A 25,903-nucleotide genomic window follows, 5' to 3' on the forward strand; every position below is an offset into this window, starting at 1 on the left:
AATAACTTAACAATGACGAGCGAAAGCAGAATGTAAATAACTAAGACAAACACTAACACATTCTGAATAAATTGAAGAATTTAAGATTTCAGTAGTTTTATCCCATTATCTGGTCAGCTACCTTTTTAACCCAGTGCCTTTCATTCATATGGATTTGGACACTGAACGGAGCCCTTTGCTGTGTGGGTAAAATTTGCTTGATCCACCCTCAGCTTGGAGGACGTACTTTAGGAGGGATGCAACTTAGCTTGGCAGCTGCAGGAAGATAAAAGATTTCACACTTTCATCAGAAAAGGAAATCAAAACGAGATTTGCTAGGGTTGAAAATGGAATCTGGCCAACCGTAAAAAGATGCAGAACAGAGGTGTAGAAGAGGCCATTTCTTGATCAGGTGGATTCATTGAATGGCGCCTGCTGGTAATCTCTAGTTTCAGGGGCCATGAAAGAAGAAGTGCTTCTTCTAGAAAAGTGGTGCGAACACAGATTGCTAAGGAATTTGGGGAAGACAACACCTCTACATCAGGTAGAAACATCATCCATTTTCACTTACCTTCAAGGTCATCTCGGCCACAAAGATGGCAGTGAAAATGTAGTTGGAAACGCTCAGGAACACCCTCTCCTGCAAACAAACGAGAAGGAGAAATATAGGGTCAACAGCAGTGTGGATTGGCCTAGACATGACCACCTACAGCTGCGGGGCCAGGAGCTACATTGCTGTCTAGAAACAAATAGGTCTACGGTATGTAAATGTTTTCAAATTGAACACACATATCAGGAGAGCAACTGGATGAACTATAAAACAATATTATCACAATGTATGACAAATATTCCAAACTAATTTGCCAATGGATGCTTCGGTGATTAATCTGGAGCAGTAAGACTCACAGCATATACTGCCATCCTTCAGCCTACTGGATGAAAAAGTGTTGAATGGATCAGCTCACCTTCCCAAGTCTTACATAGATCCCCCAATTTATGTTCTGTGTCCTACCGTACTCCTTTGTTCAATCTGGGGCCTTTCCAATGCGATGGTGATGCAGTTGAGGAAGATGAATGCTAGCACCACGTAGTCGAAGAGGCGATGGGCAATAATCGTCTGACACATCATGCGGAATCTGCGGTGAAAGAGAGGAAGGACTCACACTGAAGCTGGAGCAGGATATGATGTAAGAAGAAAAGTGCTATATGGAAATCAACATTGTCAAGGTCATCAGGTTTGAGAGAAGGGATTGTACAGTTAACAGAGTCAGGGGCATCTTTGAATACACCAACAATACCAGAGACAACAGGTTTGTGAGGGGGCTTTGCAGGTAAAAGGAATAGATGTATCTATCTAAGGACCAATGTTACCAGAGACGTGACGTGTGAGAGGCAGCTGTGCATGTAACAGGTGCATCAATCTAAAGACTGACGTTTCTGTGCATGTGAGGCGTGAGAGAGGCTGCTGCATGTAACAGGGACAGGAGCATCAATCTAAAGAATGATGTTACTACCCATGTGAGATGTGAGAGAGGGCGTTGTGGGTAACAGGGACAGGTGCATCAATCTAAAGATTGATGTTACTACGCATGTGAGGCCTTGCAGGTAACAGGGACAGGTGCATCACTCTTAAGACTGACATTACTACGCATGTGAGGCGTGAGAGGCCACTGCATGTAACAGGGACTGGTGTATCAATCTAAAGATTGATGGTGCTACGCATGTGAGGCGTGAGAGAGGCTGCTGCATGTAACTGGGACAGATGCATCAGTCTAAAGACTTACATCACTACGCATGTGAGGCTTGAGAGAGGACATTAAAGGTAACAGGGACAGGTGCATCAGTCTAAAGACTGACATTACTATGCATGTAAGGCATGAGAGAAGACGTTGCAGGTAACAGGGACATGTGCATCAATCTAAAGATTGGCGGTGCTACGCATGTGAGGCATGAGAGGCCGTTGCATGTAACTGGGACAGGTGCATCAATCTAAAGATTGACTGTGCTATGCATGTGAGGAGTGAGAGGCCGCTGCTGTAACTGGGACAGGTGCATCAATTTAAAGATTGACACAGCTACGCATGTGAGGCGAGAGAGAAAGGGCATTGCATTTAACATGGACATGTGCCTCAGTCTAAAGACCGAAGGTACTATGTATGTGAGGCAGTTCATGTAACAGGAACAGGTGCATCAATCTCAAGACCGATGGTACTATGCATGTGAGGCGTGATAGAGGCCGTTGCAGCATTGCATGTAACAGGGACAGGTGCATCAATCTAAAGACTGACATTACTATGCATGTGAGGCATGAGAGACGCCATTGCATGTAACAAGTACAGGTCTAAAGACTGACGGTACTACGCAGGTGAGGCGTGAAAGAGTGCGTTCTGCAGGTAACTGGTACATCTGCATTAATCTATATGGATCTATGTTACCAGGGATATCCAGGGTGAGAAGGGGGGTTCTGCAGGTATCAGGTGCATTAATGTAGAGACCAGTGTTACAGAGTAGTTCTGGTGTGGAAGAGGGTGTTCTGCACGTGAGCGGGACAGGTGCATGAATGTATGCTCTAAAGTCAGGCAACTGTGTCATTAAGTCCCATTACTTAACCCGGACATACTTGTTTTGCGGTGAGAACAGGTAGATGGACCAGTCTTCTCGCACCTCGCACCAGTCTGGACGATACACCTCTATCATCTTCCGAATTCGGAAACACAGACTCTGGAAAAGGAGTGACACAAAACAGCCTTTCGATTAACCTATTGCAAGAAGAATGCAAAGAACTAGATAGATCCCTTCTTCCTCCCACATAATTCTCTTGCTGTCTGTTGTCTTTTCCCACTTCCAGTGTCAAACCTCTGTGTAAACCAGTGCTTAATTTGTAAATAAAGAGGTGCCGGCGCTCAAAGCTCTCCTCTTAAACACGCAGCTGCTGCAATTAAATGTGCGAACGCAGAATACTGAGGTAGCGTAATCCTAAAGCCATCTCGGGCCTCTTCAATCCATATAAAGCCACTCCCTGCCCCTCCAGCTCACTCTTGCAGCTTTCTACTTTCTCCCTTTGTGGTGCTTTTTCGTTTTTCTCTTCCTGCAACTTTCCCATGTGTGTCTTTTGGTTGCAGCAAATGCTTGAGGCAGAAGAATAAGCTCCGGCCCTGAAAAATAAGTGCCGGTGCTCAGCACCGGAAACAACAAGCACAAATTAAGCACTGGTGTAAACCCAGTAGGACGAACAAAGAGCTTCTCATCACTAAATTGGTGTTCCTCGGGTTGCGCATATGTCTCATCCTACACATTTTTAAACCTTTTTACCCCCCACACCCAACTCACTGCCACTTGCTTGGTCATCATCAACACAGCCACAGCTGCCTGAAGTCAGCAGGGAAAAGTTGTGTCCATGCTATCATTAAAGGCCTGAGGACTAGATTATGTTTGCTTTGCCTTTGGAGCCCTACAGTGGCCAAGATCCACTTCCACCATTCAGCGCCTCTGGTCTGCCTCATTGGTGAGCCCTTCACCATCCTCAATTTAAGTTAGTGGTTCCCAACCTTTTGACTTTTGTGGACCCCCTCTTTATCATTATTAGAGCCCGGGGACCCCCACTGAATCTATTGGCATCCAGGGATCCCCCACTGAGTTATTACTGAAAGTTGTCGAGCTAATCTGTTAATATTATTTAATTTTCCAAGCAGTCGTGGACCTCCGGAGGAGGCTTCACGGACCCCCCAGGGGTCCCCGGACCACTGGTTGGGAACCACTGATTTAAGTGGTTCTTCCTCTTATTTCTTCCTAGCAGGCCCTGCGTTACGTTTCCGTTCTAGATCCCATCAAGTCCCCAGGGGAAGCACCACATGTTCACTTGATGAACCTCCACATCCCAACTCTACTAAAGCCTTGTGGAAAAGATCACTTGATCCATTTAATTTTCCTCACCCTTTGTTCAGACACGAATAGCTATTCCACACTCTACAAGTGCCAATTTTCATGCTTTGCATTGAGATGACGTTTCATGACCTGTTGTTTGTCCAGCAGCAGTTTAACTTTAATGTACAGCTGAGCTGCTTGCCCATCGTCCAGTACCGTTGTGAAATGGGGTCTGTAGGTGCTATCTCTGTAGCAACCCTATGTTTGTTCTTGCTGGGGCAAAAGAACAATATGTTCTATTCTTTTTCTTTGAGAGAAAACTAGAGAGGGGGCTAGAGAAAGAGATGAGAGGGAAAGAGATTGAGGGGACAGAGAGAGAGAGAAAGAGAAGGTGGGAGAGCAAGAAGTAGGTGCAGAGAGCAGGGAGAGTGGGGAAGGAAAGAGAGTGAAGAAATAGAAGAGACATAGAAAGTGAGAGAGTGAGTGAAAGAGGGAGAGAAAGAAAGGTAAAACCAGAATAGAATATGGAGGAAAAAGAGAGACTGAGTAATAGAGAGATACAGAGAAGGACCAGAGAACGAAACAGAGAGGAAGATAGAGAGAGGAGTGAAACAGAGAGGGAGCAATGAGAGAGAGAAAGGCAGACAAAGGCAGAGGGGTAGCGAGACCAAAAGGAAGAAAGTGAGGAAGAAAGAGAGCGAGGGGGAAAACTGAGATAGAGAGACAAAGAGAGAGATGGCAGACACAGAGGAATTAAGTGAGAAAGAAGAGACAGACAGAAAAGTAACGAAAGATAGTAAGAGAACAAGTAAGTCAGAGAGAGGGAAGGAGAGAGAAAGAAACAGAGAAAGATGGAGAGACCTAGAAAGAGAGGGAGGAGAAGAGAGATAGAGACCGAGATAGAAGTAGAGAATTTGTTTATGCCCAGCTCTTACTGTAGTGGCAGTGAACAGTTTGGGAATGAGAAGTTAGTTAGGTCACTCCTAATGTTTTCTTGATTCTGGGTCTTACAGTAATATTTAATCCTGTAAAAAACTAGGACTTCAAGTCCTAGATTTCTAAGAACGAACCTGAAAATGGCCTAACTAGTCATGCATGGGCCTGGAAAACTTTGCAGCTATGCTGGCAGTACATATTACCTCCTCATTCCTCTTCCCTGTCACAGTCCTTACACCGTTAGCAATAGCTACTACCCACAGACATACTGCCAAGCTCAACAGAAAAAAAAACATCCCTCCCACAGAAGTTAAACTAGTTCCTGTCACATGCTATAAAAAGAGGAAACACCCACCCCAAACATGTTTTGGTTCTTCTGCTTTAGTATCACCAATAGCAGATAGGAATAATTGTATTCTTGTTGGGTTTTGACACGGGAAGGTCTGCATTTGAAACTTCAAGAGTTATTGAATATACACCCTTCAAGAGACACTGTGAGGTTGGTCCATTGGGTGACTAAAACAGCGGTAAGAGCTTCTGCTGGAGAGGAGCCAATTGAGTGGTTGGCCACCTGTCTTTTATCTTGGAAAGTTCTCTGCTCGGTATCTCTTCCGGTGTGTATATAACAGTGAGGCTGTTTTTTTATGTGTTAGAACAGCACAAGTGACTTATGCTGTGATTGGTTGTTTTCAGTTGCTAGGGGACAGAAACAGGAAGCGCATGTTCCTAAGATATACAAGCAGCAGTGCCTTCAGAAATAGAACTTTCTGATTCGTTATTGCTTAGACTTTGCCCGATATTTAAATACAACCACTTAGGCTGGCTGTTGAAGACACAGGCCCTCATTATGACCCTGGCGGTCCGAAGACTGCCAGGGCCACAGTGGCGGTCTCACCGCTGACGGATGGCGGCAAAGACCGCCACATTATGAGTGTGGCGGGTTGGCCTCTGCCAACCCCCCACATCCACGCCTGTACCACCAGGGTGGTTGAACAGCTGGGCCGGAGATTAGCATCTCCGACCCGGCTGTCCAATGAAGACCATCAGCGGTATGAAGAGTCGGCTTTCCACCAGAGTGTCCGTGGTGGTAGTACCGCCACAAAAACCCTGGCAGAAAGGATGCCGGATGACAGGAAATTACTTTCCTGTCACCGGCAGATGACTCCCCTACCCCCCTACAATCCCTCCACCTCCTACCACCCCCCTTCCATACCAGACCCCCATCCACCCACCCCGCTTCCATACCAGACTTACCCTCCCCTCACCCTCCTTCCATACTGGAACCCCCTCCCCTTGCATACACGCACACACACACCCACTCGCACCCCGCATACACTCATTCACCAACACTGACATACATACATTGACTCACACGCATCCATACACGCATTCACACACATGCATCCAGACACGCATTCACACATTGCAACATGCATTCACACAAACATTCTAACACACACTCACTTCAACAATCATACACGCATTCAAACACCCATACACACCTGCATACACACATGCATGCACAGACGCATTCAAACATGCATTCAAACTTCCATACACACATGCATACACACTTACATTCACACACCTAGACAAAACAAACTCATACACACACACACAACACATCCAGCCCTCCCACCCTCTACCCTGCAGAACGATCAACTTACCTTGTACGGCGAGGATGTTGTCCGGCAGGGAATGAGAAGAGGTGCTTTTACTGCCTGCAGCACCCCGCCACCAGGACACTGACAGGCCGTATTACAGGTCGTAAATCGGCTAGTGGAGTCCTGTTGGAGGTGCTGGGCCAGAGCTGGAACCACCCATATGCCAGCACGACTACTGGAGGATTTCTGCCCAAATTGTGGTGGAAATCCTTCAGTATTCGTAATATGGCGGTCGAAAGACCATCACAACTAGCGGTCTTCTGGTGCCTGTGGCTTAGGCGGTCTGCTGAAAAGACCATCAAAGTCACAATGAGGGCCACAGTGTCATCATTTATTTGTGCTCAAGTTAACCTGTAACCTGCATAACCATAGCTTACATGATCTACACATGATTTTTTTTTTCACATGTTATTTTTGTCCATGTCATCTTATATTTAGGTTTAAATCATGAATCATGTTTTGTGATTAACTTTAGTTAGCATATGTGCAATTTAACATTGACATGAGTAGGCCTAGCTGCCTTACTTTAGGTTCAAAATAAACTTTGTATTTCTGCTAGCTGTGCATAACAATGTTTCTGTTTCAGATATTAGAATCACTGTGTGCACATTTAGAAATGTTATTCTTTATTAGCTTACAATTTGAAACTTGTAGAGTAGCAATTAGTTGGTTTGGACAGCAACTTCAGCACCTTCATGGGATGAGAAACTGAGGAGTCCTACCTCCCTGAGATGATGTAAAGGTCACAGTGAGAGAAGTTGGCACTCTATTATCCATGAGGAGGCTAACACCAAAACAGAAAGAACAATGGATTTTGATTGGTTCCCGTCTGTTGGGAACCAGGAGAATATTTAATTTGGATATAAGTTATGTTTTTACTTTGTGAAGATATTTAGTTACTTTGATCACTCCCCTTATCCACCTTTGCAGGCGGAAGCCCTTTTGCCTTCTCTTTAGATTAATGCTCCTTATTTCTCTGATCACAGATATACTATTGAGAATACATTCCTTCTCATTCTAATTGGAACCTTTACTTGGTTCTTCTTTTCATACCATATATGCTGACGCTGGCTGCTACTGAATTTACCTGACCGTTCTACATATTAACTTAGCATAAGAGAGCTTCTCTTTATGGAAACAACAACTTTTGCTTGATTTGCATATGTTGCCCTTAATAATAAATTATTCACATTAATAGTTGAACTAGTTGAATTATATTCATGTATGCTTCATCTAGGTGAATTTCGATGTATGTCTAATTGATTTGATTGAAGAATGTAATTTGCAAATAAACCTTTATAGTTTTCAATTTACTTCTCTCTGTGGGGCAAAATCTACTTCACTGTCATTGCAATGTTAATGAATTTGCACCAATTTAGGATGCTGCAAATACTATCCTTATCAAATCTGGTAGCAGAGGATAGTTCTCACTGAGGTGTAATTAGATTTTCCCCCAAAATCCATCTAAATCTGTTCCAGCTCAATATGCATCTCTGAGTTTCCGATGGTCCAGCTTGGCGGTGTCGGCGTTCCCGTGCATTTCCAGAATCCTAGTAGGGTTATGCGTCTTTGATAGTGTTGTCAAACATTGTTGTGTTTGTGGGCTTTGATGAGTTAGTGTGTTCAATGGTGTTGTGTCCAATTTGAGTCCAGGAGGGCTCCATATTGTTGCAAGATTTGTGATGTTGTCTAACCTATTTTGCTTGTGCTTATGAAGATAACGTGCTTGCTGCAATGAACTGAAGTTTGGTTTTGGGTATTGGACTCCATAAGTCCAATAACCGCTAAGACGCTGGCATAGATATTAAGTATATTAAGTTGTAAATTGCCTGTTAAGGTTTGTGGTGTCAGACCATGAAGCGATATTGGCCGCACATTGAGATAAGGACTTTTAACTTCTATTATGAGTATGTACTAACTGAGATTTGGTGTTTGCTTAATCCTTTAGAGCAGAGAAGTAAAACACACTAGTCAGGGTGATTTCCCGCTGGTCGAAGTTTCACTCCATGTGTGTGTTATAATGCCATTCTAGCACTATTACCCAATTTGTTTGTTTGTTACATTAGAGAGTGTTGCTTTGTGAGTAGACAGCTTCGTGGTGTCGGGCGGAGATTAGAAGTCAGTGTTGTTGCATAATGCTGTGTATTTGGCTGGGAGCCGCCAATTGTTTCACTTAACATTTGATTGAACTATGTTGTGTCAAATATAGGGAGAAGATTACATTTTCCAAGAAATTAAGGATTTTATTTAGAGATAATGTGAGAATACCTGTCTATGATGGTGAGGAGGCCTCTTCCGAGGGTACACCTGTTCATTACATGATCACCAATAACGGTCTACACACTTGTATTTGGCTTAAATAATGGAATAAGATCACGGCGAATTCAGAGTCCTTGCAGTTTCCTCCTCATGGTACTTTTAACCTTGAAATAATTGAGAATTTGACACGGTGTTGTATGAAATGAAACGCCCACGTAGACCAACGTAATAGGAAGCCTTAAATGCATGGGGGCATGCAACAAATGTGAAAGATAAGGAGAAATATCAGAACAAGGCCAAGAGGACAGTTAAGAGCAGGATGGAAGTGAAATGGGATGCAGAACAGCAGGCATCGAGGACAAAGATGATTGATGGGGTTAAGACACATCTTGTACTGCCCAGTGGAAAATGTGGGAAGAGGAAAGCACAAGAGGGAGGTGAGACCGAAGTGAAGGATGATGAAGTGGGTGATAGTGACTCCAGTAATTACTTTTGGAATGATTTATTGGCTTCACAACTCCCCCATATAAATTAGTCCCAACAGCCTGAGGGAGATCAACCAACTGTGGGACTCCCGTCACCTGCAGATACCAGTGCTAGTGCACCTGTCGATCAGACCTTCCTAGATAGATGGTGCCCGGAACAGTTTCACTGCTACAATTAATGATCGTCAACTCATTGATCCAAGATTAACAGCTATTCCACTTACAGCTCCCCAGAAAATGCTCCTGATTCTTTTACCACCTCCACAGACGATGACTCAGGATAACTCTAGTGTTGCTGCAGCTCCTATTGCCCCTACAATTAGTACAACCACTGTTGTGTCTGGGATTGATAACTTTGCAGAGTTGAGAGCCAGCTCCCAAACAGGAGCAGCTCTAGCTGTGAGTGTGGTGACTATATAGATCAATTGCCCAGGGTCCCTGTCATCAGAGACTGATGCCCCTCTAAGAGTGCTAGATGTGGTAAGGGTCAGAAGACATGTGGTAGAGTCAGAAGACATCATTAAGTGAACTCTTTGGGATTCATAGATGGGTATAGTGAAGAAGAACTTCTATACTTGTGAAAAGAAATTGCTAGATGCACTTGTGTGACACGAGTCGCTTCAAGCGACAGTTACAGAGTTTAAGATCAACCTTCTAAAAGTACAAACCTAAACAAATGTTCTAGAATGTTCATGATAGAAGACACACTCAAGAACCCCTGGGATAAAACTGCAGCTAAGAGAACTAATCACTAACATACAGTTGTGAGTAAGACATAGAAGTTTGGAGAGGGGCTCATTGAAAGAAAAAAAGATGATGAGGGAGACAGAGGGACAGGGAGAAGGAGTGATTCTGAGGTCAAAGCTTACCCACTGAGGGAAGTACATTGAAGAGGTTATGTGCATTTGCTTTGGAGTTGCGGTGATCATTTTACATTTACAAATCGATTTTCAAGAGTAAGAGAAAGTCCTGACCAGAGGTACAATCAAGTTTAATAATTTAAAAATTAATGTTCACAGTGAATTGCGAACTGAATGTACAGTGCCTGTACAACAGCCACCTGCAGAGCTGCCAAGGGATGTTATAACTAATGCTCCATCCCTTGTGGTCACGGAGAAGTACCTTCAGGTGATTAACTTTTTGGAAACTAAGGTTCCCAAAAAAGAGACTGATTGGTTGAAAATCTCTATGACCACACAAGAGCCTATGGAGTCAGTACACGCTTACTACGAAAGGCTTTTACAGGTTTTTCACCAACATAGTGGTGTTGAAAATCTAGAATCTGGCTATCTTGAAATTTTGAGTCACATTTTGTTTTTTGTTTGAACCCAGATCATGTTGGCTCAGTTGAAATTAGTCAAGGAAGGATTTCAAAATGGTCAGTACCAGGCAAATTCTGGCTATGGTTCTAGTCGTGGAAATGGAATGCAGGGAATTGGATATCAAGGTAGCGGTCAGATTATGAAGGGTGGGAGTGGTGTCAGTAGAGGATTACGGATGCCTGCTTACCTGAATTCAGGAATGGATACATCCATGTTAAAGTAGACAACACAATATCATTATTGTAATAAGGAGGGCCATTGGAAACATAAGTACTGTTCAAATCCAAATCAAATACAGTTCGAAAAGTCAAGGGCCTAGTATGAATGTTATACCAGCTCAATGTGTGCAAATGCAAACACCCCTAATCCATGCCCCATGCTCCCTTGATGCAGGATAATCTGAACACCCTGAGGTTTAATGTAAATGCAAGTGCCCAAACTCCATAGAAGCCCTTTTGGTGTCCTTATACTTTCCTACAGTTCCTGGTCTCCAACATCTTTGAAGATCCAGGGTCTGATCAAACACAATGATGGTGCCCGAGAGGAGAAAAGGACTGCATAGGAGGTGCAACCTTAGTGGTAGACCAGAGAGGTATATATGTGGAAAGGAGAACTGAATGGCCACCCTGTGTCCTTTCTCATTGACACTGGTGCTCTCTGTTCTACTGTACATACAGTGAAAGTTCCCTACCTACCCATCTGGGGAAAACAAATTAAATTTGTAGGTGTTGCCAATAAGCACATAATTAATACTGTTTCAGTTAAAGTTCCTGTAATTTAAAGAAGAACACCGCTTTGTATTTTGTAACTTAAGCCCTGTGAGTCTTTTATGGAAGCTCAGCTGTCTGATCTATTGTACACCAAACTGCCTGAACTTCAAACACATAGGGCCTGATTACAACTTTGGAGGAGGTGTTAATCTGGCCCAAATGTGAAGGATATACCACCAGCCGTATTACGAGTTCCATAGGATATAATGGACTCGTAATACGGCTGGTGGTATATCCGTCAGTTTACCGTCACTTTTGGGACGGATTAACACCTCCTCCAAAGTTGTAATCAGGCCCATAAGGATGATGCAGATTTTAAATTAGCACACAAAAACCCATTGTTGAGTTGTTCCTTTTTTTGACGAAGGAAGATTTGCCATGGATTTTAAGGATTCCATAGAGAAGGAAGTCCAGAATTGTGCTGGCAAAGATATAGGCCTGATTAAAGGTGTTGAACCTGTAAAATAACCCTCAAACAGGATGCTAAATTACCTTGAATGCCCCAGTACAACTCCATAAAAGAGGCAGTGGCCTGGAATTGAGCCCATGTTATAGCATAGCATTTTAAAAGACTTCCTGGGAAGTCCCTTCAATTCCCCGACCATGAGGATGCACAAATCAAATTAAAAGTGGCAAACCTGTGGAAGATTAATAAGACTGTTGTCTTATGTAGTTCTGTGGTACACAATCCAGCTGCAATACTGTTTCAGCTACCTTGTGACGCTGAGTGATTCACAGTCATCGATTTGTGCCAAACACTCTTTTCCATTCCCCTGCATTCCCCATGCACTTCCTTTTTGCATAGCAGTTCAGAAGCAGATATTTGTTATGGTGCCGAGTTCCTGAAGGGTATACAGAGAGCCACTCAATCTTTAACCAGACCTTGAAAAAGAATCTGAAGACCCTAAAGCTGCCATGTAACTCAGTCTGATCCAATACAAATATGACCTACTGGTAGCGTTGACAACACAAGAAGCATGCAGACAAGATACTGTAGCATTTTCTAATCATTTAGCTGAAAGCAGACATAAAGTATCCCCAGCCAATTGACAGCACTGCATGAAAGAAGTTCTGTATCTGGGACATCACATTGAAAAAGGAGCAAGAAAGGTGTGTCAAGAGAGAATTTCTGCCACTTTTCAAATTAACCCTCCCAAAATGCAGAGAGAAGTTAGGATGCTCATGGGAATGGTGGGCTCCTGTTGTGAATGGATTCCCAACTTTTCCTAGTGGCTAAACCTCTACAAAGGCTTACATACAAAGATGTGACCCGATCTGCTACAGTGGGACAACAATCGTAAAAAAAAACCTTCCTCAAGCTAAGAGAAAGTCTCTGCCATGCCCTAGATCTATGAATTCCAAACTACGAGAAGTGTTTATCCTCTACTGTTCTGTAAAGGAAGTTTGTTCCCTGTCAGTGTTGACACAGATCCATGAAACCTCAAAATGCCTATTTTTCAGCCACTCTTGACCCAGTAGCCACAGAGTTACTGAGTTGCCTAAAGGCGGTGGCATAATTGGTGTCACCATTCAACAATGTGAAGGCATTATGATGGGATATGCCTTTAAATTGATGGTGCCCCACTCTGCAGAGATCTTGTTAATCCAACTCGGACTCAGCACGTGACCAATAGCTGCCTTTTCAAACTCTTGCTGATTAAAACTTCACACCGAAAAGATGTTCATGTCTTAACCTTGCTACGGTGTTACCATTTTCTGTTGATAAAAATGATGATGGGATGGACTACGATTGTCTGGATGTTACTGAGTTGTGTTCCAAACCAAGACCTAACATTCAAGATATCCCTCGGGACTTGATTATGTGCTATTTGAGGAGGACTCTTGTTTGAGAAATGTTAGAGGGATTTTGAAAGCAATCTATGCTGTTTATACCTTGGAACGTGTAGTGGAAGCCTCTTGTTTGTGGAATGGAACCTCTGCACAGATGACTGAACAGATCACTCTTACTAGAGCCTGCTGCGTCTCTGACAATTTAAGAGTCACCATTTATACTGATAGTAAGTATTGGCTTGGTGTGGTCCATGACTTTGGACAGTTTTAGTCCAGAGGGGTTTTATGACCTCATTTGGCTCGCTCATTTGTAATGGACACTGTTTCATGGAACTCTGTGAGGCATTACAAAAGCTGGCCGAAATGGCCATTGTGAAGTAAGCAGCACACAAAAATAGAGATTTTTTGTGATCACAGGGAATAGGTACCCAGATGAGATTGCTTGATATTGCACTCTTTGGTCTTTTGTCTTCAATGGGGACATTTCAAATGAATCAGAACGTGACACTTCCTGATATCTTTTGCTCATTGCTGCAGATGCATGGGAAGAGGTGAAGTGATCGCAGAAAGAGGTGCCAAAATGTGAACAGTTGCAGTGGGTCGGAGCAGGGTGCAGTAAGAATGCTGCACTAAGAATGTTCCATGATTATATGTTACTTACCATGGCATGCAACTGCCATGGTGGTACTCATTTAGATCGAGACGCTAAAGTTTGTCTCTTTTGTACATATTGGTTTAACCCCAGATTCTGTGTAATGGTAGGTAAGTTATGTCACCGGTGTGTCACATGCCAGCAGTTGAATGCAGGCAGGAGACTCCCATTCCTGTATAGACTCTTAGGAAGGTCAGATGGTCCCTTTACTCACATGCAGCTTGACTTTGTTGAGATGCCTGTCTGTAATGTGCTCCATTACATCTTGATGATGGTTTGTCTTTTCTCCTGGTGGGTAGAGGCATACCCTACTAGGAGGAATGACAGTCTTACATTGGCCATGACCTCAGTTCCCAGTGTCTGGGTCTTAGTGAAGAAGCACATGAGAAAGTTGTGCCTGTATCCTAGATGGTGTGGCCCCTAACAAGTATTCCTGGTCCTGAACACTGCTGTTAAGTGTGGAGGCCTTCACACACTCAGAAAATGTGATAACCTGGAGCAGAAGTGGTGACAGTCGAATTCAGTGCAACCTAAGAGCTCAAGGGAAGGAGAGTAATGCACATAGGTTTCTCAAGGTGATCCTAAGACAAGTATAGGACCTGTGGTGAATGAGCTATGAGTAGCCACAATAATCCAGACTGAAGTGGCTGTAAGAGCAGATTCTGAGTGTAGAGAGGATATAAGCTGCGTGATCGTGGAGGGCCATGGGAGACCAAGAAATGAAAGGCAGCCAAACAGAGGAGAGAGGGGTAAGGTTTCTGTGTCTGAAAAATGCATTCCATACATCATCAATGAGGAGACAGAGACCAGCGTGCAAAGGAGTCATGAGAGCAAAGAGAAGCTAGTTGAAGGTACTCAGCTCCTGAATGGGCATACTTTGCCGAGAGACTTGAGAGTATGTGAGATTGATGACCAACAGCCTGTTTTTGAAAAACGTCTGCCACATTTGACTTGACTGAATCCTGATTTTGGTTGAACTGGGGTTAACTGACACTTTTGAATGACTGAGCTTTTGAATTGAACTTTGTGACAACTCTTAAGGCCCAGGTTTCTATAGAACAGTAGAAATATAATTTTAAAAGAAGTTTGATGTAGGGTTAGGGTTCGACTTTGAAGCAATTGAGGTTGATACTAATTTTGAACAATTCAACAGTTTTGTTAAATTTTACACCAGATATGAATTCATTTGTAGATTGTCTTATTTTTTTGAGTTTTCTTTTTTCCTTTCTGATTCATTAGAAACCATGCTGACCCTTTCACAGAACTGGTGAAGAGCAACAGTGGTTACAGTATCAGTCATTATTATCATATTAATGAAATGCTTGTTAATGAGCTTGGGTTCCCCTGCAGAATTAACTGTCCCTCATACCCCTGCTCCTGAAGCAGAGCAATCTAGTTTAGAGCATGATGTAAATGATGAAGAAGATCAACACAAGTTTAATTTAGAGGTCCTACATAGGAAAGGATCTGAGGGAAATTTCTCCAATAATGTTTTCTTTAAGCTGTTGCACAGGTATTCACAGTTAATTCATGCTAAAGGGTGCTATATGTGCACAAAACTGCTGACATAAGTTGCTGGTAGTATCAGCGATCACCATATTCCACTAACATATGCTCTAACTTGTAGCAGTATTACTAGCTTGTTTTATAGCCAACGTAGTCTAGTTTATCATTTTTCAAATGTTGACAAGCTCATACATAAGGAACCTATGTTTGGAGCTGTGATTCTGTATGCTCCGATTGCATGTGTAAATGAATGGGGATACATTCTGGATGACAAGACTACCCTGCCTTATAATAAAGGGAATCTTGTAAGATGAGCAGGGATGAAAAGGACTTTATGAAAGAGTTAGAGACTAGTTGGGAACAAGTTACTAAGAATTCAAAGAATAGCAGGGCTTCTGGTTGGAAGAAACAAGAGCAGAAGTTAAAGGATGCATGAGTGCATCCTAAATTGAGTCTGGTATGCTAAAGGAATTAAAATTATGTTTTGTCAGGATGAAATCAGTTTTTATCAGGATTCCACAAGGGGTAGGGTGCAGTAAGTGTGTACAGGGAGAAATTGAAAATATCTATATTCTGGGCGAAAGCGAACATGCAGTGCCTGGAGTGTATTGTATATGTGGGACTAATGTTTATTTTCAGATTCCATCTAACTGGGTAGGTAGTTGATACATGGGTTTAGTGTTTACAAATGTATACCATATAGAGAAATTAGGAGGCAAAGGTAAAGCTGTACATAGGAGATCTGTTCATAGTACATCACAAGCATTGTGTGATACCTTTAGGGCTATGAGTCTGTCTGATGGTGTGGTCTTGAATGGTGTAAAAATTAGAAAGTTGTCTACCTTAGTTGATAGACTGAAAGATTACATCGGAGCAGCATTAGATACCATACATTTAGACTTAGTACCAATAAGAGCCAAGGTTCTCAAAACAGGCTTACTTTAGATATTTTGCTTGTGAAAGAGTGCTGAGATTGCAAAGTTTTGCAGGCTCAGCAATTCTGCACTTATGTGTAGACAAGAGCAAGGAAATCAACAAGTATGTGAGGAATATCAACGATCTGCTGAAATATTTAAAGGTGTTGGAACACACAGGTGCTTGGGAATTACCTGGGAAAGGCGTTTCTACTATATGTTACTGGCTTAGTGAGCTTGGTAACGGGCTTTTTGGAACTTGTGAGTGTACCTCAAATAAAGTTCAAGGTCTTATCCCTTCAATTAACTGCTCCCTTGGCGAACAAGGGGTATTTTTTGGCCTCTATAGATATGCAGGATGCATACCTCTGTGTACCTATTCACCCTGCATCACAAAAATACCCTAGCTTCTGCATCAGCCAGGTCCATTTAAAGTTCTAGGTACTTTCCATTGGCTTGGAATCCTCTCCTAGGGTCTTCATTAAGGTGATAGCTCCCTTGGTGAGGTTCATCCATGAAAAGGGCATTCAGCTGCTTCCATATCATGATGACTGGCTGATTTGCTCCTTTTTTTTAAAGCAAAAGATCACGCTGAGAAGGTGTATGAGATCCTACAGGACTATGGTCTGCTTTTGAATCAGGACAAGTCACGATTGGAATCCTCACAGAAATATCAATTAATTGGGGGACTGTTCAACACAATGGAGGGAAAGGTGTTTCTTCCTCAGGTGAGGATTCAAAGACTCAAGATGGACATGACAGAGTTATTATGGACCAGAGTTTTGCCAGGCAGAGAGTGGTTGAGGGTGCAGAGGATGATGGCCTCTACAATGATAGTTCCTGGTGCAAGATAACATTTGTACTCTCTGATAAATCACTTTTTTCCCATTGGGATCCAGGGTTGGGGAATTACGACTAGGAAGCCCTAATAGATTACCATATTTGTCAGGAGATTAAATATTGGTTGCAAGAGTAGAACTTACAAAGGGGTTTTCTGTCCAGAGTATGCCCAACTAAAGTGATTACCACAGATGCAAGCTCAGTTGGTTGGGGAAAGGTCCTGGATCAGTTTGCGGAACAGAGTCAGTGATCTCTTCAGGAGAGAAGGCCATCCTCCATTTGGAGGGAGCTCAAAGCAGTCCACTTAGCTCTGCCCCTTAGTTTGCCCCTTCTACTCAGCATTACATGATTCAGATAAAAACAGACCACAAGATTGCTATGAATTACATAAACCGTCAGGCAATTTCTTGAGTCCAAACACTGAACTTCCGGGTTAAAGAAATTTGTCCTTCGCCATAACATAATTTGTTAGCCTTGAAGGCAGTTTATCTCCCTGGAAGGAAAATTGTAGCTGCAGATCACATCAGCAGAATCTTTCCATCAATATCAGCCTTATCATTGCCGGAACAGATATTCCAGCAGTTGGTGTAGACGTTTGGCCTCATACTTCTGGATCTGTTTGCTTCAGAGGAAAATGTACTCGTTCCCAGGCTTTGCACTATTATGCCCTCATAGAGAGCCTGGAAGGTAGATACAATGTCTTTTACTTGGCCAAAGGGGCTTCAATCTGCTTTTACCCCAATTCTCCTAAATCACAGGAGTTCTTCAGAAGGTGAAAGAGAATAGGGAGAGCCTTCTTTTGATGGTCCCTAGCTGGAACCATCGTCCTTTGTCTTTAACTGACCAGCAATAAGCAGTGTGTCCTCACTGGGTCGTCTAGATCCATACCTCTTTAAATGTCCAATGTCATTCCCAGCACCTCAGAGGCTAAGGTTGGAGGCCTCATTGTTGAAAGGTTGAATTTGGAAGCAAAAGTTTGTTCACCTGAGGCGGCTTCTTTGGTGCAACAATCCAGGCATTAATTAAACTTAAAAGCTTAATCAAGACACTGACAGTCCTTTGATACTTGGTGCAAGAAGGGGCATTCTTTTGGATTAACTGAGTCAACTTTGACTTTGGAATTCCTGAAGAAATGTCTCATTATGCTTTTGGCTCCTTCTACTTTAAGAGCCCAATGGGAATAATATGAGTGCTTAGGGATCCAGATTTTGAAAGTATCCCCCTCTTGGTAGTTAGACATTTAAGATGTTTTTTGCTTAGGAGTTCTCTGTTTCATTCGCCATTACATGCCTGGGATCTTCACTTGGTGTTATAAGCATTGCAAGGTCAACCCTTTGAGCCTTTAGAGGTAACAGAACTTACATTTCTTACCTCTAAGGTGATATTTTTGCTGGCTGAAAAGTGGGCGGTGGGGTTCTTTGTTATCTTCTGATACTTTTTTGAGATTTTTTTCTAGACAAAGTAATTCTGCACCCTAGCCCTCAGTTTAGTCCGAAATTGGTTTTCAAGCTTCATTGTTTGGAATTTTTAGTCCTTCCAGTTCTTTGTCCTGATCTAGTCTGATGATGATAAGACTCTCAATTTGCTAGATGTTAGAAGAGCTTTATTGATATACCTGGACAGGACACAGTCTTTCAGGAGGGCTAATTCCATTTTTGTAAATGTTAATCTTGTTGGTCAAGGCTTGAAGACGTCTACTGCTGTGTTAAGTAGATGGCTAAAGTTGGCTCTAATCGCAGCATATTAAGCTAAATGGGAAAGTATTCCCCGAGTTGTTCAGGATGGGTTGTCCAGGAGTTTAGCTGCTTTTAGCTGCTTCCTGGATGGTATTTAAAGGAGCTACAATGCAGGATATCTGTAAGGCAGCCGCTTGGGCTTTCGCAAATACTTTTGTGAATCAATATATGTTAATACTGATTGGAAGTTCTTCTTCAGTATTTGGGGCTCAGTACCGGGTTCAGTGACCGATCATACATACATAACTATGTAATTTAGTTCAGCTGAGATCTGGAAATGTTTAACATAGTCAGCATTACTCTCCCTTCTCATCTTCATGGTCACATTAAAGTTTCGCATCTCTCCATCCCTCGTTTCCCATATATCCTCCCCTTTGAGAGATTTGTATGACAGGATAGGATGTGGATGCTTCTCTTTTTATAGCATGTGACAGAAAGTAGTTTAATTTATGTAAGAGGGCTGAGAAACTTTTCTGTTAAGCTTGGGGGTACATCTGATGGGAGGAGCTATTGCTCTTGGTATAAGAACTGTGACTGGAAGAATAGGACTCTGAGTGATGAAAATTACCAGTAAGTAACCAGCCATTAGAGGGCCTTGAATGTCAGTCCTTTCTTTAGTGTTTTTGTGTTGACTTGGGGCAACCCCAAAGCAATTAAAAGGGCAATCTTCTGTGCTATACCAGGAGCTGCCCAACTCACTGTGTAGGTTTCTCTTCAGCCGTCGTTAACAATTCAAGTAATCAGGGTGTCGTGAATCCATTTTAGTTTGCTTGGGTACAGAAATTTAGCTTAGCCTCGGCTTGCAGACCTGTGCTCTTTTACCTAGATAAACATGCTCTGTTTTATTATTCATCTTTTATTCATTTTAAAACTACTTGCAGTTCCTGGATTTTATAAAAACAAATTTTATGTTAGAATCAGTTGCCATTCCGTGAAAGCGTCATTATCAGTAATGTATGTGCTGAATTGTCATCATGTCCCTCTGCTTCACAGAATATGAACATGTCAGGCATTCTTGTTATGGTATGGATGCTCCAAGTTTGTGCACACAGTCTGACGCTTAGGTACATACCCACTTCAGGATGTCTGCACGAACAATAACATGGGCTTTATATAAACACTCTGTGGTATCAAGGTTATTAGAGGGGGTTCTACCCAGGATCTTCCATGTACCCTGCACGTCATTTTTCAGCAGACCTCAGCCTTTGCGTCTCTACAGCACTTGATTTGGGGACTGGAGGCCGACTTTGTTTGGATGAGATACTACTAGAGACCAGGGAGGGTTGGTCCAACAGTTGCCTCCTCTTGTGGCAGTGACTCAGTCGCCTACAATCAGAGGTGCTGCCGCTCTTAATCCAGCAGTCTTGTAGAGGTACAAGGGTCCTTACAACATGTTGCTACCAACGGGGGTGTAGACACTGATTTACAAGTCTCCTGAGTACCTCTGTCTCACACCCACACTCTAAGTACCATTAAACAGAGACCTCCATGGTCTTAAGGATAATTCTCCTCAGCTCAATAGGGAGCACAAATCTAAGCTCTGGGTTGTTCAAGCTTGAATATTAAAATGATTATTCCCTGTTGGTGTTCCCTACTCTGATACCTCCTCAAACATGCAAACGCTATAAACATTCCGGAGAACTGCAGACCAGCACTTACACAGTTTCTTCTAGCCAACGGCTTCACAGAAGAGGGCAGGGAAGTCACATCTGTTGTGGAAGCTCAAGAAGCATACATAACAGAAACATTTTACTCTGGGGTCACCTTTCATGAATTGAATGACAATTCACACACATTTCACACTTGCAGAATAACAAATGTACCACGACGGTACCAAACTTACCAACACCTAGAAATACCACTTTCTTATCAAGAACATTAAAACGGGTTCAATGGCACCATTCCACATGTAATACAACCTGTGAGAATAGGTCAGTTAAACAATGACAGATCAACATAGCCCACATTTGCCATGTACACACCACATCCTAATGTGCAGGCTATGCAAGTAGCAGACGTACACACACTTTATAATGAGCTAGTAGCAATATACAGATGATTAATTCAGTCCGTAATGTGGACTTTGAACACCGCCCCAGCAAGGGCTGCTCCAACTATGCATCAATTGGCAGTTATAGGAATTAATCTTCAAACAGTACATTCAATAATGGGCAAAGTACCCACAGAACAGGAAAAATAAAATCATTCTGGATAGCACAAAAACAAATCAGTTAGAAGCAGTGTTTCCCCATATGGGACCCCCAGATAAACATAAAATCCTCACTATGTGCTTGCCATTTGGAGTGGTTTTCTCGGTAGAAGACTGTGCCACTTGAGGTACAGTCTTCACCGCAATTTATACAGCTATACATGGTACCCCGACACTTGCCAACTTGCAGGCAATGTTAAAACAAATTCAAACTGACCACGAGGCAGCCCCGGCCCTGGACTTGGGCTTCGGGATGAAACCAATGCGTAGCTGGACACAGTCCCATCAATTATTTTAAGCATTATTAAAGGGCAAGCAGCAGCATAGGCAATTCGCCAACAGCTGAGAAGTTCCTCAACAGAACCAGGAACGCAAGCTGCCAAAGAGTATCTCCGAAACCTTTACTAGTATAGGTCGGGATAGTCTGGTGACCAGACCAACTAAACCACAAATTCAGAAAGAACGGTACTAAACAAGCACAAGGAGGTTCTAAAAAATGCTGGGATAAACAAAAACAAAACAAAGACAACAGAAATAAGAGAGCAATTCTCTGCACCCGGAGACCTCTGCAAGGAGATATAATCTCCGAAATAGGGAAAGTTTAAAAACACCTGACATATATCAGTATACTGATACATGTCACTCTTGTTCCTTTCAGCACATGCCAGATAAACGGAGTGAGAGAATGGGCTGTTCTGAACACTGCACAGACTACATAAAACAGTAAAAGGACTTACAATGCTCCTAAGAAACTAATAATAGAAAAGGGGATAAATCTCCCTAGCAGAAGCCTCAATTTAAAAAGTAAAAAGTGGCAGCAATTTCCATTAAACATGCCAGCAAACTTTAGAACATTGCTGAAGAACGGGATGTGGGCAGTGACTCTGCTGGACAGTGAGGTAGAAGTCACGATTTGTCACCATAGTCATACATCATCTGGATGTGACAGCAACTAACAACTTTCTCATCATTGAGACAGCGGACAGGGGCATTACTCCTCCCGAAAGGGTTTATGGTTTAAAAATTGAAGAGAAAATTGAACACACTATAATCTTCTGGGAAGCACTTAACTGTGATATTTTGTTGGCAGAAAGAGACTTGCCACCTGAATTTGTCCGCCAGCTTCCACATGGGGAAGATGTCATTTTGCCTTCTTTCTCAGTCCTAGCTCCAAACGCGGCATATCATCACTTGTGTGCCTATACTCTAGGGTCCTTTATACAATGTTTTAGCCCTATCTTTCATTACCTTCTGGGAGCACGCTGACACCATTTTAGCCTCTCAATTGATAACAGCCTGGTTATAACAGTGTTGACTCACGTGGTGGTTTATTGTTTCTCTGCAGCTCAACAGCACAAAAACCCTTTCGAGCCACCAAAACTACACCATGTCAACAGCGCACTCTCCAATATAGGGTTTTTCCTTACCTATCTTTGGCATGTTATAAACACAGGAAGCTTCATTAACCTCTATCAATGTAAAAGCAACTTTGTGCTGGTGATCCACGTCAAACTACGCCATAAGAGATCACTGGAGCACACACATAGCACTATAATAGAACAGGTTCTATCAGTGCAGCTAGAAAGGTACAGCTTTACTCAATTGCATTGGTGCCTCTATAATGGCCAAAAAAAAACAGGTCATCATTTAAACGTTCTAAAGCTGAACCCCCATGCACGGACTTCCAGATCAAAGGGAAATCAGATATTAACATTACTATGGACATGATACTAAAAAAGTTAGCTGAGGTCTACAATCTGGCCAAATCACCAAAGAACAATACGGACGCAATGCAGCTCAAGATGTGGGCCATAAGAGCAGACATCAACAATATCTGTGACAAGCTCTCAGATGAAGAACAATGGATTGGCATAGTGGAAGACCAGACGTCTAAAACAGTAAAAGAAATCAAAGTGCTTCAATCGACGACAAAAACTCTCTGCAAGAAGCTGGCAGACTTGGCAGACAGAAATCAAAGAGGGAATCTACATATCTTTGGCATCCCTGAAAGCATAGAAGCTTCTGAGGACTCTTGTGTTTCATTTCTGGGAAAATGGCTACCACAAGTTATGTGTCTCTCCTTTGCTAGGGACTTTGTACTAGAAAGAGCGCACTGTGTCCCATCATTCAAGCGTGCAAACATATCAATCACAAGACAGATTGTCTGTAAACCTCTGTGATTTCAACACACAGAACTGATCCTAAACTATATGCACAAAAACAAACAATATCCTTTGGAATGGCCAGAAAATATATATTTCTCAGGATTACACAAGATCAACTGTAGACACCAGGAATGTTTCCTCATTCTGCGCCTTCGACTCAAGAGTTTGAACTTGCAATTCTCATTTGCTGGCCCAGCAAGATTCAAATTGTTTGCTGACAATAAACACCATATCTTCATCAACACCAAGGACCTCACAGCTTCCCTGGATAGACGTGATTGAAATGGAGGCCAAGTTCCCTGGCCCAAATAAAAGAAAACACTAACTATGTAAAATACTCTATACGCTCTATTTACCAGAATAATGCAGATACAATATACATACTTCTGGCTTTCTGAATCACTGCAGATAAGTTGCTGTGCTATTCTATGACTTATTTTGCTATTGTTGGATACAATGTTCTTAGTTGTGATTATTACACATATATTGTTCTTATTATACCATGATACTTTCAATGATATGTCCTAAATTACGATAATTTACACTAATATATGCTTCCTATGACCAAGACTAGGGTGTGTTGTCATAAGGGATATTAACTTTTCATGTGTTGGTGTTCCTTACCATATGCTCATATGCTGTTTCCTTTTGCTAGAGCTTATTTACACATTCAATGTGATGCTGTTGTATTTTTATCATTGTTGCTTCTTTTTAGGTGTCTTAATGAAAGTGATATGTTGCACTGCTTGCCACCGTCTTATCCATATATTACTAGTCACATGTGTCATTCATGTATAGGTTAAATGCTCCTCGAGTTTACTTTAGGCTCATTCATAAATCGTTACCTTGCTTCTGGCTCCACAGCCGTCGATGGATGCTTCTCTGTCATCTACTTCAATATTTCCGTTGTGATTTGGGTGGGTGGGCGGTAGTGGGGGAATAAAGGTGTTCCTTTAGATTGGATTTTGTTTGTTTTTTTGTCTTATGTTTACTATTTGTTTTTTGCTTTCCTTTCCATCATTGCACGATTTGGATTGTACGAAGCTTAACACTTGACTCACATAGTACATACATACCCAATACACTCCTCCAGTTGTATGCCATTTGAGTAATCATCAATTACATTTCTACACTCAATATGCCATATATGAGTAATCTCTCAGGATGGCTAAAGCAAGCATCACTACTTACAAAGCATTACTGAAAGCCTGAAAGTAGTCTCACTGAACGTCCATGGATTTACCACACAGTTAAAAGCAAGAAAGTTGAGAACCACCTCTTTAAACTTATGGCTGACGTTATCTTGCTACAGGAAACCAAAATAGGACTGAAAGAAGCAGCTTCCTTTCATAACAAATGGACAATTGATGTCAAATGCTCTGCTGCTATCAACAAACAAAATTGAGTCATAACCATGATCTCAAGCAGATCAATTCTAAAACTAATACCTCATACTACAGACTCAGATGGCAGGTGGGTGCTTTCTAAACTCTGTCAAAATGAAAATGTAACCATGTCATCAATCTATATGGCCCTAACACTGATGCCCCCGATTTTTGGAATTCCGTGGCTGACTCCTTAAAAAGCATACCGAGTGATGAACTGATAATAACTGGAGGTGACTTTAATCTTCTCCTCGATTTAATCCTAGATAGACAGTTGAGATCCCCTCTCTACTCATCAACATATCATAAAACCTTTTTAAATATTTGCTCTAGATTTTATTTTATAGATTTTTGGAGGCTCTAAAATCCAGATTCTAGAGACTATACTTTCCTTTCTCACCTCACAACTCATACTCAAGAATTGATTAGTTACTCATCTCTGGCACTTACACTCACCTTTTTGATGAGACATCCTCCCTAAACTTGACTCTGACCAGTCGTGCATATCTCTGGCGCTAACAGGGACTAACTTCAAACCAAAAATTTGAATATGGCATTTTAATGATGATTCGATTAAAGATGACGTCTCCAGAGCCCAAATTGAAACAACCATTCTTAACTATATCAAAGAATATAAGTCTCCCGGTGTTTCCATCCCCACCGTTTGGGATGCACTTAAGGTTACAGTCAGAGGCTCTTTAATAGACATACAGGCAAAAATGAATAAAGAGCACACTAATACACTGAAAATGAAACCAAAACGCTTGATGCACTGCATATATCTAATCTAGATTCCTCCACCCTTACCCTTTTAACAAACAAGAAATATGAATATAATAGACCTTTGAGTGAGAAGTCAGGGGTCTAGATCAATAAAGAGCCTGAGACTCGGAGAGGTGAATAGAGCAGGTAAAATTGCTAGCATCCTATCTCAAACACAAACAGAACCCAAAAGAAATATCACGGCAATCAGGGATGAATCGAATACAACACAAACGAATCCCCAAAAGATTCTAGACGTATTTAAATAATTGTATGAATCCTTATATCAAGATGATTATTGGCCTTCAAATGCAAACTGTAAGGCTTATCAGATAAATTAGACCTACCACGTCTCTCTCAAGAAGACAACAGAGCCTCAATTCTGATCTTAGTGCAGAAGAAATACAGTTAGCAATCAGTTCACTCAAATCGAACAAAGCACTGGGGCCGGACAGCTTCACTGCAATTTTTAAAAAAACATTTGGGCCCTCACTAGTACCTACTCTAGTAGACTTATTTAAACATTTTGCTGACTCTAGCCCAATTACAGGTGCAACGAGTGAAGCCACTGTAGTAGTCATTCCAAAAGATGGTATGGATCCAACTCTGGCAAGAAACTATAGACCAATCTCCCTAATTAATCAGGATGCTACGATTTATGCTA

The 25,903-nt window shown here is 42.1% G+C and overlaps 1 protein-coding gene across 1 annotated transcript in view; it reads right to left on the reverse strand.

The window, feature by feature from the left end:
* The window catches only part of CACNA1I (calcium voltage-gated channel subunit alpha1 I), an 842,691-nt gene that overhangs the window by 147,011 nt on the left and 669,777 nt on the right, over positions 1-25,903 (reverse strand). Inside the window, exons 18-20 of the mRNA XM_069231287.1 lie at positions 2,600-2,700; positions 992-1,115; positions 551-619 (exon numbers count right to left, since the gene is read on the reverse strand). Of these exons, the coding sequence (XP_069087388.1) occupies positions 551-619; positions 992-1,115; positions 2,600-2,700 (294 nt within the window). The remainder of the gene's footprint in view (positions 1-550; positions 620-991; positions 1,116-2,599; positions 2,701-25,903) is intronic.

Source organism: Pleurodeles waltl, chromosome 4_2 (assembly GCF_031143425.1).
Source record: "Pleurodeles waltl isolate 20211129_DDA chromosome 4_2, aPleWal1.hap1.20221129, whole genome shotgun sequence".
Classification (NCBI taxonomy): Eukaryota; Metazoa; Chordata; class Amphibia; order Caudata; family Salamandridae; genus Pleurodeles; species Pleurodeles waltl.